General features: G+C 48.7%; 2 protein-coding genes across 3 annotated transcripts in view; both read right to left on the bottom strand.

Moving 5' to 3' along the window:
• Positions 1-6,595, bottom strand: part of LOC119437235 (adenosine deaminase-like) — a 228,090-nt gene extending 221,495 nt beyond the window's left edge. For both annotated transcript variants that reach the window (XM_049660370.1, XM_049660371.1), the window contains exon 1: positions 6,372-6,595. In XM_049660370.1, the coding sequence (XP_049516327.1) occupies positions 6,372-6,419 (48 nt within the window). In that variant the 5' untranslated portion in view covers positions 6,420-6,595. The remainder of the gene's footprint in view (positions 1-6,371) is intronic.
• LOC119437231 (adenosine deaminase) overlaps positions 1-17,128 on the bottom strand; it is a 476,423-nt gene that overhangs the window by 45,249 nt on the left and 414,046 nt on the right. The window lies entirely within an intron of this gene.

The following is a 17,128-nucleotide window of genomic DNA, read 5'->3' as shown; positions in this document are numbered from 1 at the left end:
GTCTTACACAGTAATTGCCTTACACAATCAAAACCACGCACGTTCACTTTTCACTTGTTCCTGAAGGTTCCCTCACTGCCTCCTCGGCTCGTATTAGCGCCTGATAAGTTTTGCCAACTGAATACCTCGCACATGAAATATTGTAGGAGCACTCTCTCTGTAAGACTGCCGTCCTGGTACAGAACGGCTCAGAATTATGCGATAGCTCCCACTTTTTCCTTTTATTAAAACTTACCGCCACGCAATGTTCATAAAGACGCACCCCTCCATTAGAACGAGATCGAACAATTTTCCGAATCAGTCAGCGCCGCCCACTTTTGGTCACTCTGGGTGGCTTAAGCGCGGGCACTTGCGCTCCTGCTCACGTGGTAGCCGACTTTGACGCCGCCAGATGCGCAAGGCTGCCATAAAGAACCATGCACGATCGCGCGCGTATAGTATCATGACGATGCACTTCACATTGCTTTCGTGCTGACGACGCTTACTGTGACAGTGAACCTCTACTAAAGACGTCGAGTATTCGAAGGGGTATGCGTTAATAATGTAAGACTTCACTCACCTGTTCGGACCGATCAGGTCGCAGACGTCAGTTGTCAACTTGTCTGAATGGGCAGGCACTCGCTTAATTTCACAAGTGAGACGAGTGAGGCGCATCCAAAGGGCCTGGACACGATAGTACTACCTCGTTGAAAAACCAGCGAGCTTTTTAAAGTCCTCTACATTTCCAAAGTTGTGCGCATGAAAACCACAACGTACACAATGGCGCTTCGCTTGGTTCTCCTATCTCGGATTCTCCACCTGCTCAAACGCGAAGGTGTCTCCTGCTAATGCTCACAAGACATCACTATAGACGGTGCAGTGGCAGCGCGCTAAGCTTAGGGTTCTTGCAAGGCTCAGAGGAGAAGGCAGCGGCGCATGCGCAGAGTACAAGTTTTGAACGCGCGGTCACTTTATCGATAAAGCGTGCGCTTTGAAAGAAAAAAAAAAAAGGGGGGGGGGGGGGGGGGGACAAGCGCGGCGCGTATCTGCACGTTTGTAGTGACTGCGGCTGGCTGTCCGTGCGCCTGGGGAGTACTACATACGCGGGTCGCGCGCTTTATTTTGGCGGTAATCTGCGCGCGCTATCTTGAAAGCGATCCGCAGACGGCTAATACCTTTGTACGCGCTGTGTTTTTGCCGCTCAGTTTCCGTTGAAGCGATAGACAGTACGAAGATCACTGCTTGCTGCTGCTGGTGCCGCACTTTCATACGCCAGCGTTTTGACGGTTAGTGTCAGAGGTCATCGAGTGTGCTGTGTTCATGTTTGCTTGGGCGCGCTGACAACATGCTTGATAATTCAGTTAGTAAGCAAATGTTTGCAAGTTTATACGGCCGATCAAACTACTATCCTTACTTCATATAGCTGTCTACTAATTTTCTATTGCAATCGATGCTTCGCCGTTCGGGCGACACTGCGCCTCTTTCTTTTTTTTTACGTTTAGTGCGAGTATAAGCGCTGCTGCGCATGGCGGCTATTGATTCTGATTGCGAGTGAATCCGGCTTAGCCTCACTTCGGTTACTGAGTAAATTATTTTTATTTATGACCGCTGCAGGCATGTGGAGATGTTTCCATTCCTAATAAATGTTGTAAATTATTAGAACAGTTTTTGGTTGGGTTTTTTTTCGTGAGTCGTTAGCATTGCCTACTGGAAACAGTAGCAATACTCAGAGACACAACATTCATGTGCATTTCACACGCCGCTGATAAAAGACTCTGCTGAAGGGGCCACTGAACACTGCAGGTTTTTCTTTTTCAGGGTCAAAAAAAGCACGCAAAGCAATTTGAAGAGAGGTGAACATTCTTCTTCTTTTTGGGGGTTTTACGTGCCAAAACCAGTTCTGATTGTGAGACGCGCCGTAGTGGAGGGCTCCGGATTAATTGTGATCACCTGGGGTTGTTTAACGTGCAGTAAAACGCAAGCACACGGGCGTTTTTGCATTTTGCCTCCATCGAAATACGGCCGCCGCGACCGGGATTCGATCCCGCGATCTCGTGTTCAGCAGCGCAACGCCTTAGCTGACGGAGCCACCGCGGCGGGTGAGAAGTGAACATCATCATCATCATCATCATCAGCCTATATTTTATGTCCACTGCAGGACGAAGGCCTCTCCCGGCGATCTCCAATTATCCTTGTATTCCAAGCGTATTCCAACTTGCAGGCGCAAGTAGGAATACGCTAGCGCAAGGCAGGGGTAATTGGAGGTGAACATAGAGCAACGTATTCACTCTCCAGGCATAACCTATCCTTACAATTAGAAATAATTGTTACTTGGCTAAATCCTTCTCTTTAAAAAATGTAACAAACTTATTCCTGATTATATATTTAAATATATTGTATGTGTGTGTATAGTGTTCACAGTCGAAATTAAAAAAAAACGTTGAAGTGAGAAAAAATGCTAATGAGGTAGCCGCCGCTGGCGCTTCTAATGCGCTTGTCGTCCTATGGTGAGGATTTGCAGAAATAAAGCGAAAGTTTGAATGTAAAGCCGTGCACGTCCGCGCTGATGCAGTAAGCTTTCAGCCACAATAAAATTTTTGGTGAAACGTTGAGGCAACTCTAAAGAAACCGCAAATGTTGTGGGCAACAGAACTCTGGTGATGACACTTTGGCGAGAAATAGGGGGGGGGGGGGGGGCTCGAGCCCCCCCGTAGTCAGAGCCTATGCTGGTGATGATGATTTAATGGCCTCCCCTTTGACGCGGGGCGGTGACAAATAGTCACCTATAGCCTGCGTGATTGAATCAGGTATGCTATAGATGTTTTCTTGTTTTTTTTTATCTAGCACTTTTGTATCATTTCATTACTCTTTTTTCCCCTTCAAATATCTACCTTTTACCTGTTCCTATGACTAAGAGATCAAGTCAGGTCGTATCAATCTCTTCCCTGCTTTTTCTCCACACATACTCTAAACTTCTCTTGCTTATCTCGACTGCTGACCGGTTGATGCTTCCGTCTACTTTAAACCCTAGCGCTTCTGGAAGGTGTACGTTACCTATTGTTCTCACTGGGTGAATCTCTTCACATTCCATTAGGATGCTTTGACTGGTCTCCGGATCTTTGCTGCAGCATACACATGCCTCATCTAGTTCCGAATATTTGGTCCGATATATTTTGGTCCTTAGGAAAGCGGTTCGAGCCTCAAATAGCAAGGCAACTGCCCTTTGTGTTTTCGTACAGATTTTCCCTTCTAATTTCTTTTTTCTCATTCTTGTAAATATCCATTGTCCTTCTTGTTTCCATTCTTTGCAACCACTTCACTGTCTATTTATCTCACTTTCTTTCTGATGACCCCTGGTTTTCTATTTACAGTTTGAATTATCGTGTACTTGGTTGTCAACTTCCCTGACTTCTTCCTCCATTCTGTGTCCACGCATTTCAGGTACAGATATTTGTGCACATTAGCCGCGGATTTATTTTCATCCATATTCCTGAGTCTTTCTTGAAAACTAATTTTGCTCTGTGCTTCTCTGACTTAATTCGAAAGAGGCCCAACCCATGCCACCTTGCACTGCCTCATTTACGGTTTTACCATGGGCTCCCAAAGCCAACCGGCCTACTGGTCTTTGGTTAACTTCCAACCCCGACAAGAGATCCCATTTTAAGCATACAATGGCATTTGCGAAAGTTAGCGGTGACACCATTACTCCTTTCCAGATTCCACGCACCACCTCATACGTATTGTGACCCCACAGTGCTCTGTGTCTCATTACTGCTGCATTCCTTCTTCTTCTTCTTTCTGGGGTTTTACGTGCCAAAACCAGTTCTGATTATGAGGCACGCCGTAGTGGAGGGCTCCGGATTAATTTTGACCACCTGGGGTTCTTTAACGTGCACTACAACGCAAGCACACGGGCGTTTTTGCATTTCGCCTCCATCGAAATGCGGCCGCCGCGGCCGGGATTCGATCCCGCGATCTCGTGCTCAGCAGCGCAACGCCTTAGCTGACTAAGCCACCGCGGCGGGTACTGCTGCATTCCGCTTCCCCTTTATATCTTGTCTGGTGCTTGACTGGGACCGCATTCTGCAGCGCCCTCCAAGACGGCGCCAACCGAGCTGTAACCGAGCCGAACATAATCTGGCCGCGAGAGGCCGGCGCTTTCCCGCGCGTTGGGAGGAGAGTGTAAGCACCTCTCCTGCTCGCGCGGCAACTCAAAACCCGGGAGGGAGAAACACGTTGGCGCGGGAAAATAGCTCCGGCGCGCCAGCCGTGTCCGCCATGTTGCCGTTACGGTGGAGATTCCCGGAGATCGAGCTAAGCACAACGCGCGAGTTGGAGGACGAGGCGCGGGAAGCCACCTAGATCCCCACAGTATGGAATAGCATATCGGGTAAATGGCCTCCACGGCTTTTTTAGCACATTCGCACTCTTTTGTTCAAATTTTCCATGACCGTTTCGCATAAGCATGGCTCAATTTCGTTGATACAGCGCTCAACTCCCTCCTTCAAGGCGTGCGTGGTCGTGGGCTTGTTGGAATAAACCTTTGACTTGAAAAAACTCCAATCTCTTCACAGTTGAAGTTAAGTCACTATTCCGACTATATTTTGTAGGAAAATTGCGAACTGTAGCTGCCAAACCTTCATTACGTTTAAGATATTGCTGAAGAATGAGAACGCATTGTTCTTTCGTGTAGCGCTCCATTTTTAATAACCCTGAACTGTTAGCTGTCACGCTGTCGTTGTATTTCGTTGGCAACACTCTAACGCACAAATGGCGCAAAATTGACTTCTTGCGTGAATTTTGGGACACCCAATATAGTATGTGGGCGCACGCTCGTGGTGTTTGCACTGCGCAAAGGGCCCCACTGCCTTATCGCCCACTACGATCCTACGATTACGTAAAGCCATGACAACGAAAAGCATTGACAACTTTCGCCGACTGTCACACCGCTCAAGAACAAAGGTTTAACGAATCGAGAACTGTTTTTCCGAAAACTGCGCGGCGTAGAACCTCCGACATAACATATAAACTGAACTAGGCTGTTTTGTTCCTCAACAAACGAAAAACTTCACGACAGCATAGGACGCCTGAAAGGTAGCACTGCGTTCTCCGAGAGCATGCACGTGCACTAATACAAACTACCTCGAAATCAGACATCTTGCAGGTGCCATGCGAATGCGGTTATGCACGGCGATTTGTGATGTTCGGAAATACCATATAATTACCAGGAAACACAAGCTACAAGGCCGCGTCGAATCCGGCAGCGCCAGTACTGTAAAAACCACGACCTACTGAACTCCAGACCTGCACAGATCTCCCTGCTCCAGCACGCCTGGACTAGTTCACCCCTTTCGCCGCTAGGGTTACAACGTACGAGCAGAGTGGCGCTACTTATAACCTGTTTCCTGTCGTCTGCTTCTGCGATCTGTTCCAGCGCTCGTGCTGCTATTTCGGCAGCCACAGACCGTTTACATTGTTTGTAAATGCATAAATTCACGAAAATAAAAAAAATGAAACAAAATTTGCAAATGATTGCTTCTTATTTCAATCACGAGATACAGTAGAAAGAGTGGTGCAAGAAAGGAAAACAAGTACAGCTGGCAGACGATAACATTTCCTCCCGTTGCCTTCGCAGCAGGGGGAAAAAATCTGATTTCCAGAAGATTCATAGGATAACATATAGTACAATGGAGTAATAATGAAATACAATAATAAAGAACTTGATATATTGATATGAACAAGGAAATTTAAAAGAATCACGCAGACGATATGTATACGCAGACCACACATAAACTGTGTGAATCTGAAAACGCTGCAGAAAGCATGTAACTTCAGCCTTGGCTACATGCAGCTTGCTTGAGTTCATTACAGATGGGATAACGTAAACGATCACATTATGGCATACTGATGTGTGCCATCATGTAAAGCAGAACAAAGCAAGGCCTCTAGCATCAGTTTTCACAGTTTCATAAAAGCTTTGCGATGCATATTTGACGGGCCGAACAAACACGTAAACAATCACTCGATCAGTTAGTTTTTTTTTTCTTCTTGTGTGGAGCAGCGCGAAATTTCCGCATAATGGCAAACCGAGAAAGAATTTGTGTACTATCTTACGTGTTATTACATACCACTACAATGAGTACACTTAAACAATTTTGACATACTAGCTGTTGTCTTTGCAAGAAATTGTCATATATGCTAGCAGCCCGCTACAGAAGAGCAGACGCACGCATTCGAACGCCGTCCAGCCGCCCGCCGAGTATAGCAGACGAACAGGTTATAAAAGCGCCACCTATGGCCACCGGTTGACCGAAAGTGGGCGCAAGCGGCTCCCATAGAAGCCGGATATCTGTGCAGGTCTGGAGTTCCAGTAGGTCGTGGTAAAAACTCACCCTCGTCCGAGGAATCTTCGAGGGATCGAAGTGCTTCAGGAAGCTCATCGCACAAGGTACACGCACTTGGGGCCACTACAAGAGGACCACACAACGCCGGCGGCGGTTTGGCGCGCGTTTTCAGCAGGTTTCAGTGGCGTGCTCCGCTGCAGGGCGACTCACTGCCAAGCGCGGCGTTGGGAGGCAGATGCACACAACGCGAAAGACAAAGGAGACCAAGACGACGGCGCTCTTCGAATGCACACGGCACGCGCAACTGCACACCGCTGACTTCCTTCGCTCTCTCTCACCCAACGTATGATTCGCGCCCCCTGCGCGTCGCAAAAGCACACACAACACAGCCTGTGAGCGAGAGGCGTTCTTTCTCTTCTCCCTTCTTCTAGAAGTTCGCTGTAGTGAGCCCTCTCTTGCGTACGCGCGCATTGGTTTGAAACGAGAAACGCTTGTATGGCCGTTTTGTATGGTGGCTCCTTATTACAGCGAAGCTGTCTGTGGCTTGGGTTCTATGCGTTTTACCTCTCGGTCTTTCAGTAATGCTTGGCGGACACAGGAGCATGCGAAAGTTTCGAAGGATGACGCATGCCGTGACGCTTTTGTAGTATGTTGTGGACACCACAGACGTTTCGACGCCCTAAATGAAATATATGGTTGTAAACTTAGCTAAATAAAGCTTTCTGGTTGGAAACTTAGCTAAATCGTGCGATATTCCAAGTGGTTTTGTCCTATGACTGACGATTCCCAAAACATTTGTTGCCGATTTCCTCGACCACCGTGAAATGTTTTCAGCATATTGCACATTTGTAGGCCTTACAGCTCCTGATGAATTTTGACGTTGCCGACACCTGCTGATGAATTTTGACAAGATTGAGTTTGAAAGGTTATACCTATTATATGGCATAGCGAGCTCTTTCAAACGCGACCATTCGTGCTCGGATGTACAAACGTACTGCTGAGCGGCACTGGTTTCTTTCCTCTACACGAAGATACCAAAGTAAGGTGCGTGGGTTGCAAAGATATAAACAATAATGTGATAATTCTGTAAAATTTTTTTTAATTACATCGGTTTCAGCAAGTGACTCCCTTGTAGCCTTCTTGAAGAAATTACACATCAAAACTCGCAGTATATATGCCGATTCTATTTGTAAGGCTAAAAAACGAGAAACGGCGTTACGCGAAGCAAACTTGGTGCGTTTGTTTTCAGTGCAGTGGAGTAGCCGCCAGTAATTTTTCGTTACTGAGATTTAATTAGTTAATTGTAAATAATCATCTAACTCGAGAAGTAATGTCCTAATTATCAAAGTGTCAATGAGAAAATTGTAGAGCAACATGAAAAACTCCCGATACAGCTTTCTGTTGCTCTATTGAGCAACACAAAGCAACATCATTTTTTATTGGCTTCTTATGATATGATTAATAAAAATCGGGCCCCTCGGTTCCCTTTCTTCTCGTTCATTACATAACGAGGGCTCGAATCCGGCAACCTTGATGCCTTCAGGTAGCATATGTGGGTTTATTGACCAGTTGCCATCACCCAAAAAGATCACGTGCTCGTGACGCCTGCGGCAGAAAGGATGTTCCACATCCTCCCCTAGGTTTGTGAGTGGTGGCACTGGCTAACACTCCCAGGGTGAGTTCTAGTTGTAAAACATAAATACCCTAGAAAGTGCATGTGAAAACGGCTCCGCGGTAGCTCAGTGGTGAGAGCATCGCACGCGTAATGCGCAGACGTGGGTTCGTTCCCCCCCTGTGGACAGTTGTTTTGTCATCCACTTTAATTTCTGTTAATTTATCATTTTCTTTAATTGAATTAGTAAGTACAAGTGATTTCCCCTATGTTGTCCTTGGCGTGATTGTTTGTTGGCTTCTTATGATATATATATATATATATATATTGACGCGAAGTAAGCTGCCCACTACAGGCACGAGATCGCCAGAGAGAAGACGATGAAGGGCGTAGGTGTGCGCGCGTTCTCTTGAGTGTCGGCCATCATTAATGAAGGCTGTTCTCTTTCGGCGAGCCCCGATTAATTATCTTCGTGACATTTTACTGGTAGAGGTGCTGGGTATATAATACCATTGCCCTCCGGAGACGCAGCGCACCTCTGACTCATCCCCAGTGAGTAGCCCGGGAGACATTACTCCTGTGCACGCACGCATCAGCCGCCGTCTTCAAGGGCTGCAACCTGAGCACGGTCTGTTGCCCGATCGTATCCGGACGATGAACCTGAGCCTGCAGTTTCCTGCTGCGGCTGCTCCGCCGGCGCAGTTCATCTTCAACCAGCCACAAGCGCCGATTGTATTCCACGGAGATGCTGCTGAAGAAGTGGAAGATTGGCTAGACCATTTCGAGCGGGCCGCCGAATTCAACGGATGGAACGAAGAGCGCAAGTTGCGCAACGTGTACTTCGCTCTCCAAGACTCCGCGAGGACGTGGTTCTATAACCATTAAGCGACATTGACCTCGTGGCTCGAATTTCGACAGCAGCTGATCGCCACATATTCCAACATGGACAGGAAGGAGCGAGCGGAGCTGGCAATACAGGCAAGATTCCAAGCCCCGAACGAGAGCGTGACCACGTGTACAGAAGACATGGCTCGGCTCTTCAGGCGTGCGGATGCCTCAATGGCCGAAGACAAGAAGGCATTTCAGCGATTTCTCGGTCTCTGCGCTTACTACCGTCGTTTTGTCGAATGATTTTCAAGGATCGGCGTACCATTAACGAGACTAACCCGCCAGGATGTGCCCTTCAAGTGGACGGAAGAACAACAGGAAGCCTTTACAGAATTGCCGAAGCGACTGCAAACAGCCCCCATACTCGCGCATTTCGACCACAAGGCTGACACAGAAATCCACACAGACGCCAGCAACGTGGGGCTCCGTGCTATCTATACTCGTTCAGTGGCAAGACGGCGCCGAACGAGTACAAGCCTACGCGAGCCGCAGTCTCACAAAGGTGGAGGTCAACTATTCGACGACTGAAAAGGAGTGTCTAGCTGTCGTCTGGGCCATCGGCAAGTTCCGACCCTACATTTACGCTCGCCCTTTTTGCGTAGTAAGTGACCACCACTCACTGTGTTGGGTTGCGAGTCTTAGGGACCCTTCAGGCCGCCTCGCTCGTTGGAGCCTCCGCCTTCAGGAGTACGATGTCACAGTGGTATATCGATCCGGACAGAAGCACGGCGACGCTGACTGCCTCTCACGTGCGCCGATACCTTGCAAGACCAGTGACTTAGAACAAGACTTCCCGTTTCTTGGTGTAGTAGACACTGTCGAGATGGCTGACCTCCAACGTGCAGACAGTACATTGCTTCCCCTCATCAGATACCTTCAGGGAGCCGACGTCGTTGTTCCACGACCAATGTCACGAGGTCTGACTTCTTACTGCCTCCGGAACGACGTGCTCTACAAAAAGAACTTCGAAAACAGCCAAGAAACGTTCCTTCTTGTCGTCCCAGTTTCACTGCGCGAAGAAGTACTGCACGCGTGTCATGACGACCTGTGTGCCGGACACTTAGGCTTCGCCAGGACGTTAGCGCGCATACGCCAGAAGTATTCCTGGCCACAAATGTTCTCGTCCGTTCAGCGCTACGTGAGAAGCTGCCGTGATTGCCAACGGCGCAAGGTTCCACCTTTGAAACCTGCTGGTCTTCTACAACCCCTAGAACCTCCTCCAGCACCATTTCAACAGGTGGGCATGAATCTCCTCGGTCCGTTTCCTACGTCATCCGCAGGAAACAAATGGATAGTCGTCGCAATTAACTACCTAACGCGGTACGCAGAAACCAAAGCTGCGCCCCGCGGAACCGCTACAGAAGTCGCGATATTTTTTGTGCATGAAATCGTGCTACGTCACGGGGGCCCTTCCGTCTTAATAACCGATCGAGGAACTGCGTTTACCGCTGCCTTAATGCAGGAGATCGTCACGCTGACCCACACCAATCATCGGAAAACCACGGCCTATCACCCACAAACTAATGGACTAACCGAGCGCCTCAACAGAACTATGGCCGATATGATCTCGATGTACGTTGACGTAGAGCACAAGTCCTGGGACCAAATTCTGCCATTCGCATACAATACGGCTGTGCAGGAAACCACCCGATTCACACCATTTGAACTGGTTTATGGGCGCTCCGTAACAACACCTTTAGATGCCATGCTCCCGGTAGACAACGGAACAACAAGAAGTGACAATGCTGACGACATCGTCAAGCATTATCAGGAATCTCGAACATCGCCGAACAGTGCCTCTACTGGCCGCCTCTGAAAACATGCGCGTTTTCTATGGGAGAGCGTCGTTTTTCCCAAATAACTAATCAGAGAAGCCAAATTTCAAAATATTACCGTGGAAATAGGCTCTAGGAGCTTAGCCCGACATCTCATGCAAGCGGTACCATTACTTAAGACAGAAAACCCGTTCCAAATTGCGGGCGAAGTTCGAAGTATTTGAGTCTATGGAAAACGTGAAATTTTGGAGGCTTTTTTGGCCAGTAAAAAGCAATTTGCGATGAGCCTATTGCATCGATCAACGTATTACCGGGGATTTATCAACTTCAATAACTCAGCTTTCCGCTAGTTGCAGCAGCATGCTCTTGAAATGGCAAAAAAGTCGTTCCAAAATCGCAGTTTTCATAACAAGGTAGCAGAATTTTTTGTGGCACGTATATAAATCTAGTTTTTGCCTCCGACAGCACGTCGCACCGATAGCCGAATGTTCCGCGCGACCACCGATTAGGATCACTGACACCACGATTGTGAGTTGGCAGGTTCAAAGCCAGCGGTGCCGCTATTTTTTTTATCCCTTTGTCGCTGCTTAGTGTGGCGGTTTCCCGCCAGATGGCATATTCCGAACTGCAGGTCATTTAGTTACGGTTCTTGTTTCGTTTCTTTCTACTGTACCAACGTCTCCCTAAAAAATAGCTGGCTGGTTTCGTGAACATGCGAACGTGCTTCCAAACTTCTTTTGCACTTTAGGTGTAATGTATTTTAGACAATAAACCCAGGTTACGTGTTTTGAAAGTTCATTTCTTTCTTAAGCCAAACATTTATGAAGACATTACTAAGAAATATTTTTGTCTCCTCAGCTATGTCATGGAAAGGCGTGTTGTGCGACTTTTGTTCAGCTTGAAACGTACCACAAGAATAAATAGCGTCCCGTGTGTGCAATTAAAAGACACAGAAGTAGAAAACTTGGCTGCAGCCCCAGACGTAGTATTCTTACAAAGGAATACAAAAGCTACTTGACTGAGTGTATTTGCATTATATCAAAGCAGAATTTTGGCGTACCGGATCTTTGTTGCAAATGAAGGCTGTCCGAATAATTTCACAAGCTTTTTTGCTTAGTACAAACCGATACCTCGAAACATAAACATTCTATCCTCAATATGCAGCGCACGTGTCTTATCATTTGAACCATTCCCATATACCTTCTCGAAATTCCAGAAATGCTAAAGGTCTTCATATCCTTTTACCACGACGTGCGCAGAGGAGTATTGCAAATTTTGCGAAAAGACACCGGGACGTGGTAATGTAGTTTGTCGTGTAAAAATAGAGAACGATTCGAATCACAGACCACACCCTTTTTGAGTTATGTCCACAAAGTGTTGCAAGAAGACATTGTTCTCGGCTACTATCACCAAAGTTGCTATTGCATTCTGCTGTTCTGTTCTTAACTTACTCTATTGCTGAATCAGATCGCAGCACTATGATATAATTACTTGTACAATTCTTCAGTAATTCTGTGAGAATATTCTCCTACCCTAAATTTAACGTGTTTGAAGAATTCAAGAAACATGAGAAAGAACCGTGGGGGTTTGCAGAAATGTTCCCTTATTAGAATCGTTTATGACCCTATCGGTACGGTGATATTGTCATGATCACGACAGCGTCCACTGACACCATTTATCACTTTACTGTCTGTAAATAAAATACAAAAGTGTTGTTCCTTGTGCGTGAGTAGCACTATCGCAGCTGATCCTTTCATATGGGCCCACTAAGCCACACCTTCCCTTTTCTGCCATGATGCCACAAGAGATGTCAATTTCACCCTTGAATTTCTCCCTTTCAGTTTCCTAGAAAGCATAGGGACGTACACAAGACGAACAGGCGAAGTTTTGATGTAGTCCGGAGATTTGAGTAAAATTTCATAGGCAATGTTGTTATCCTTTATTTGTTTACATATTTACTACACCTCATTGGTGATAATAATGACGTACTACATAATACTTCAGTTCTTCTACTTAATAAGTCATGTCTGAGATGGCTGTCCTGAAAATTAATCAGGTATAAGCACTGCATGACGTTGGCTGGATGGCTATTCATTAAAAAAATATTGTGTGCAGAATAAAGAAAATGCAGGTGTTCAATCGCACAGCCGCCGTCAATAGTTTACGCGGCCGAGGTTCTGCGAATAAGTTCATTTTCAACGAAGCTACACCCGCAGTCAGTAAAACTATGCAAAACTTCTGTTTGGTTTACTCTAGATCAGTATACGCTGTAAATCCGAATACCACGATGCGTGCCTAAGCCGTATAAATATAAATATTTTTCACCTTCCGAGGTACAGACTGGGTAGGAGGATCTACCCACCCCCGCATCCCAAGCTGACAAGAGAAGAGGCGGTGATCTTCCGCAAACTTCAGACAGGCACATTCCCGCACGGCACCTTGCTACACGCCATGTATCCTACGAGCTATACTCACAAATGCGCCTTCTGCTCTGCGCCCAATACCCTCTACCACATGGTATAGGAATGTCGACAAAATCCATCGACACCACCCATCACCGGACCAACCGTCGAGCAGTGGGAGGCCCAGCTGACAAGCCCGAGCCCTGAAGACCAGCATCGCCTGGTGAGCAGGGCCAAGCAATCAGCTCAGGCCCACGGCATCCTGGACTAGGGACGCCGCCCACCTCGGACGATCTTACCGTCTGCTCATCTCTAAATAAAGTTTATTCCTCCTCCTCCTCACCTTCCGAGGTATGAAAGCTTCTGACGTTGACTATACGTTCTGAAGGCGAGGTTGCTTTTTAGCTTATTAGTGATGACAAGCGCCGAGCTCTTGATGATGGAACATTGGAGCGTAGAATTGTACAACTTGTCCAAGCTCAAGCGACTTCACGACGGAAACCTAGCGATAGAAGCTCAGGAGGAGGAATAAACATTTATTGTAGAACCAGCACTTTATGATGGCCGGGCCTGAGCCTCCCATGAGGAGACGTCGAGGGCTTGCCTCGCCGCCGCCGCCTCACGGGCGTGCTGGGTCGCCCAGGTTTGGTCGTTGAGGGCGCAGCTCCGCGGAGCCTCACACAACCTCGACGAGGGGGTCGTGGTGTTAATGTGTGTGTACTGTGCTGGGCACTCCCACAGAATATGCGGAAGCGTAGCCGGGTAAGTGCCACAGCACCGGCAGTTAGGGGTACTGTAAACTTCAGGGAATATAAGGTGGAGGCGGGCGGGTGAAGGGTACGTATTTGTTTGTAGCAGACGCAGGGTAGTAGCCTGCGCCCAGCTGAATTTGGGGTGAGTTGGGGGGAAAGATCGGCACAGCATGCGTTTTGTTTATTAAGACTTATGATAAATGAATAGTCAGAGTAAATGAATGTTACTATCCGATTCTGGACAGACTCGAGTGTAATGCATACGTTCTATATCACTGTAGGTTACATACTAATTCCATACTACGCATTCCTATTTGAATTTTGGCCTGTGTTAAGCCTACCGAGTAATCAAAATAGGTAGCCAATTGCTTCTTGGGATGTAGCCGAGGCCATGGTAGATGTGACTAGTAATGCGGTATATGTGCGTAGGCTGACTGGGATTATCACATGAAGTGCGCCAACGTACCTACGTAAAGTCACGGTGGAAATTACAGAGCCCTTTATTGTATATATATATTGTTACGGGCCGCCTCCTTGCATTAAGGAAGAAGACGACGATCGCCGAAAAACGCAGCGCGTGTTCAGCCATCTTGCCCATCTCTGCCAACAATCCCTGTAGATAAATACTATCCATTTTTCGTCTATTTGACGCCCCGTCACACATTGGTGGAGGTGCTGGGTATTCTCGCCAGACGACGGAGCTCCGAAGCGGTCGGCGCTGCGGTGCGACCACCATGGCACACCAACCGGAATCTGCTTCTGCGCCGCGGACTCCGATTGTAGTCGTCCAACCCCGAGACCCTGGAATGTTCAACGGCACCGATGGTATCGACGTTGAGGAATGGCTCACGCTATACGAACGGGTGAGCGATTCCAACTACTGGGACCTGACAGTCATGCTGGCCAATGTGGTGTTTTATCTTAGTGGAACGGCGAAGTTGTGGTATGACAATCACGACGCCGACTTCAGAAGCTGGGATACATTCAAACAAAAGCTCCGTGACCTGTTCGGTAACGCCTCCAGTCGAAAAATCATTGCGAAGCAACAGCTGTCAACTCGCGCCCGGACGTCCACGGAATCGTATTTGTCTTACATACAGGGTGTGCTGGCGCTGTGCCGTAAAGCTGACAGTAACATGTCAGAGTCTGACAAGGTTGGCCACGTCCTGAAAGGGATAGCGGACGACGCATTCAATCTGCTCATGTGCAGAAATTGTGCTACCGTCGATGCCATGATCGAGGAGTGTCAGCGCTTCGAGCAGGCTAAGAGCCGCCGTATTGAACGACCATTCGCCCGGCTTCCCAACACCGCTGCAACGTCTTCGTGTGAAGAGCGGCCGCCATCTAACCTTTCACCGCCGTCGGCCGAATTGACGAGGATTGTCCATCGTGAAATCGAGGCAATGGCTCCCGCTAGCCTCTTTACCAACTCTAACGCCGGCGACTCGAGCACACCAGCGGTTTCGCTAGTCCAAGCCATCGTGCGAAACGAACTCGCGAATCTCGGGGTTCACGCTGCTTGCGCCGTTGTCAGCCCTACATCCGCTTCCGGGGCCCCGACATCGTTCCCTCGATATCCGCGGTTCGCTCCACGATCGCGAAACCCTGCTGATTGGCGAACTGAAGACGATCGGCCTATCTGCTTTCACTGCCGCCGTGTCGGGCACGTTGCTCGCTACTTTCACAACCGCTGGTCGTTCCCGCAACGTACTCCATCCTTTGGCCATGCTCGCCGCCTTGACCGCAGCCCTTTTGAGCCACTATCTGCAGCACACCCCTACAATCCTGACGCTGCCACGACATGGTCCAGCCGCTCGCCATCACCTAGAAGTCACCAGTCGCGTTCGCAACCGTACCGCCGTCCGTCCTCCCGCTCCCCGCTACCTCGCCGCGCCCCGTCGCCGAGCAACCGTGGCTCCTTCACTCCGGAAAACTAAACGATGCAGCGCCCGGAGGTAACGCTGCATCTACGACTCTGCCCGAAAACCCTCTAGTTACTCTGCCGACTCGACGCTGTGTGTTGGACGTTGACGTTGATGGCGTGACGATTTCTGCACTTGTCGACACCGGGGCTTATATTTCCGTCATGAGCTCTGGTCTTCGCCGTCGCCTAAAGAAGGTGGTCACACCTGCTGTTTCCCACGTTGTAAGAGTGGCCGATGGAGGAACTCCCACCATCCTTGGCATGTGCACCGCCCGCGTCACAATCGCCAGTCACCCAACTACTGTTTTATTTGCCGTTCTTGAACAATGTCCGTACGACGTTATTCTTGGTCTGGACTTTCTCGTGACTCATTCTGCCCTAATTGACTGTGCAACTAGCCTCCTGCAGCTTGAACTACCTCACCTAGCCGATTCCCCAACCACCCCCTCGGCACGTCTCTGCTCTCTCGACTATGTGCGCATGCCCCCGCAAGCCGCCATATATATCGCCATGGTCTCGAGCCCTCCTGTCGCTGATGGCGATTACGTGCTATCCCCGGTAACGGACGTTCTGCTCGCCAAGAACGTCGCCATGCCTAACACCCTCGTGACCGTCACCGGCAACCGCATCGCCATTCCTATTTTAAACTTCAGCGCCTCTCCTCAACTGATTCCGGCAGGCATGTCACTCGCCGCCATCACTGCTGCCGAATACTGCGAGATTTGTGCGTTGGATCCCACCCGTTCCTCCATTTCGTCCTTCCTTTGCACCACAACCAGTTCGCCGCGCGATGTCTTTGTCAGAATGATCCCTGATGACCTTCCTTCTGATCAAGCTACTGACCTTCGCCGCCTCCTGGAGTCTTACCACAACATTTTCGACTACGACGATCGTTCTCTGAGCCAAACGTCTGTTGTCCAACATCGCATCGACACGGGGAACGCGAGCCCTATCCGTCGCCGTCCCTATCGTGTCTCCCTCGCCGAACGTCGTGTGATCCAAGGCGAAGTTGACAAAATGCTCACAAAAGGCGTTATCGAACCTTCTTCCAGTCCGTGGGCGTCCCCTGTGGTGCTAGTAAAAAAGAAAGACGGCAGCTGGCGCTTTTGTGTTGACTACCGACACTTAACAACATCACACGCAAGGACGTCTACCCTCTGCCCCGAATCGATGACGCCTTGGACTGCCTCCACGGCGCCACGTACTTTTCCTCCATCGACCTACGCTCCGGATACTGGCAGATTACCGTTGATGCCATGGACCGTGAAAAGACTGCGTTCGTCACACCGGATGGACTTTACTAATTCAAGGTTATGCCTTTTGGATTGTGTAATGTCCCCGCGACCTTCGAGCGAATGATGGATTCTCTCCTTCGGGGCTATAAGTGGTCTACGTGTTTATGTTATCTAGATGACGTGATTGTATTTTCGCCTACTTTTGAGGACCACCTAG

Source organism: Dermacentor silvarum, chromosome 1, assembly GCF_013339745.2.
Source record: "Dermacentor silvarum isolate Dsil-2018 chromosome 1, BIME_Dsil_1.4, whole genome shotgun sequence".
Classification (NCBI taxonomy): Eukaryota; Metazoa; Arthropoda; class Arachnida; order Ixodida; family Ixodidae; genus Dermacentor; species Dermacentor silvarum.
The sequence above is the reverse complement of the archived record's forward strand: the minus strand, read 5'-3'. Positions and strand labels throughout refer to the sequence as shown.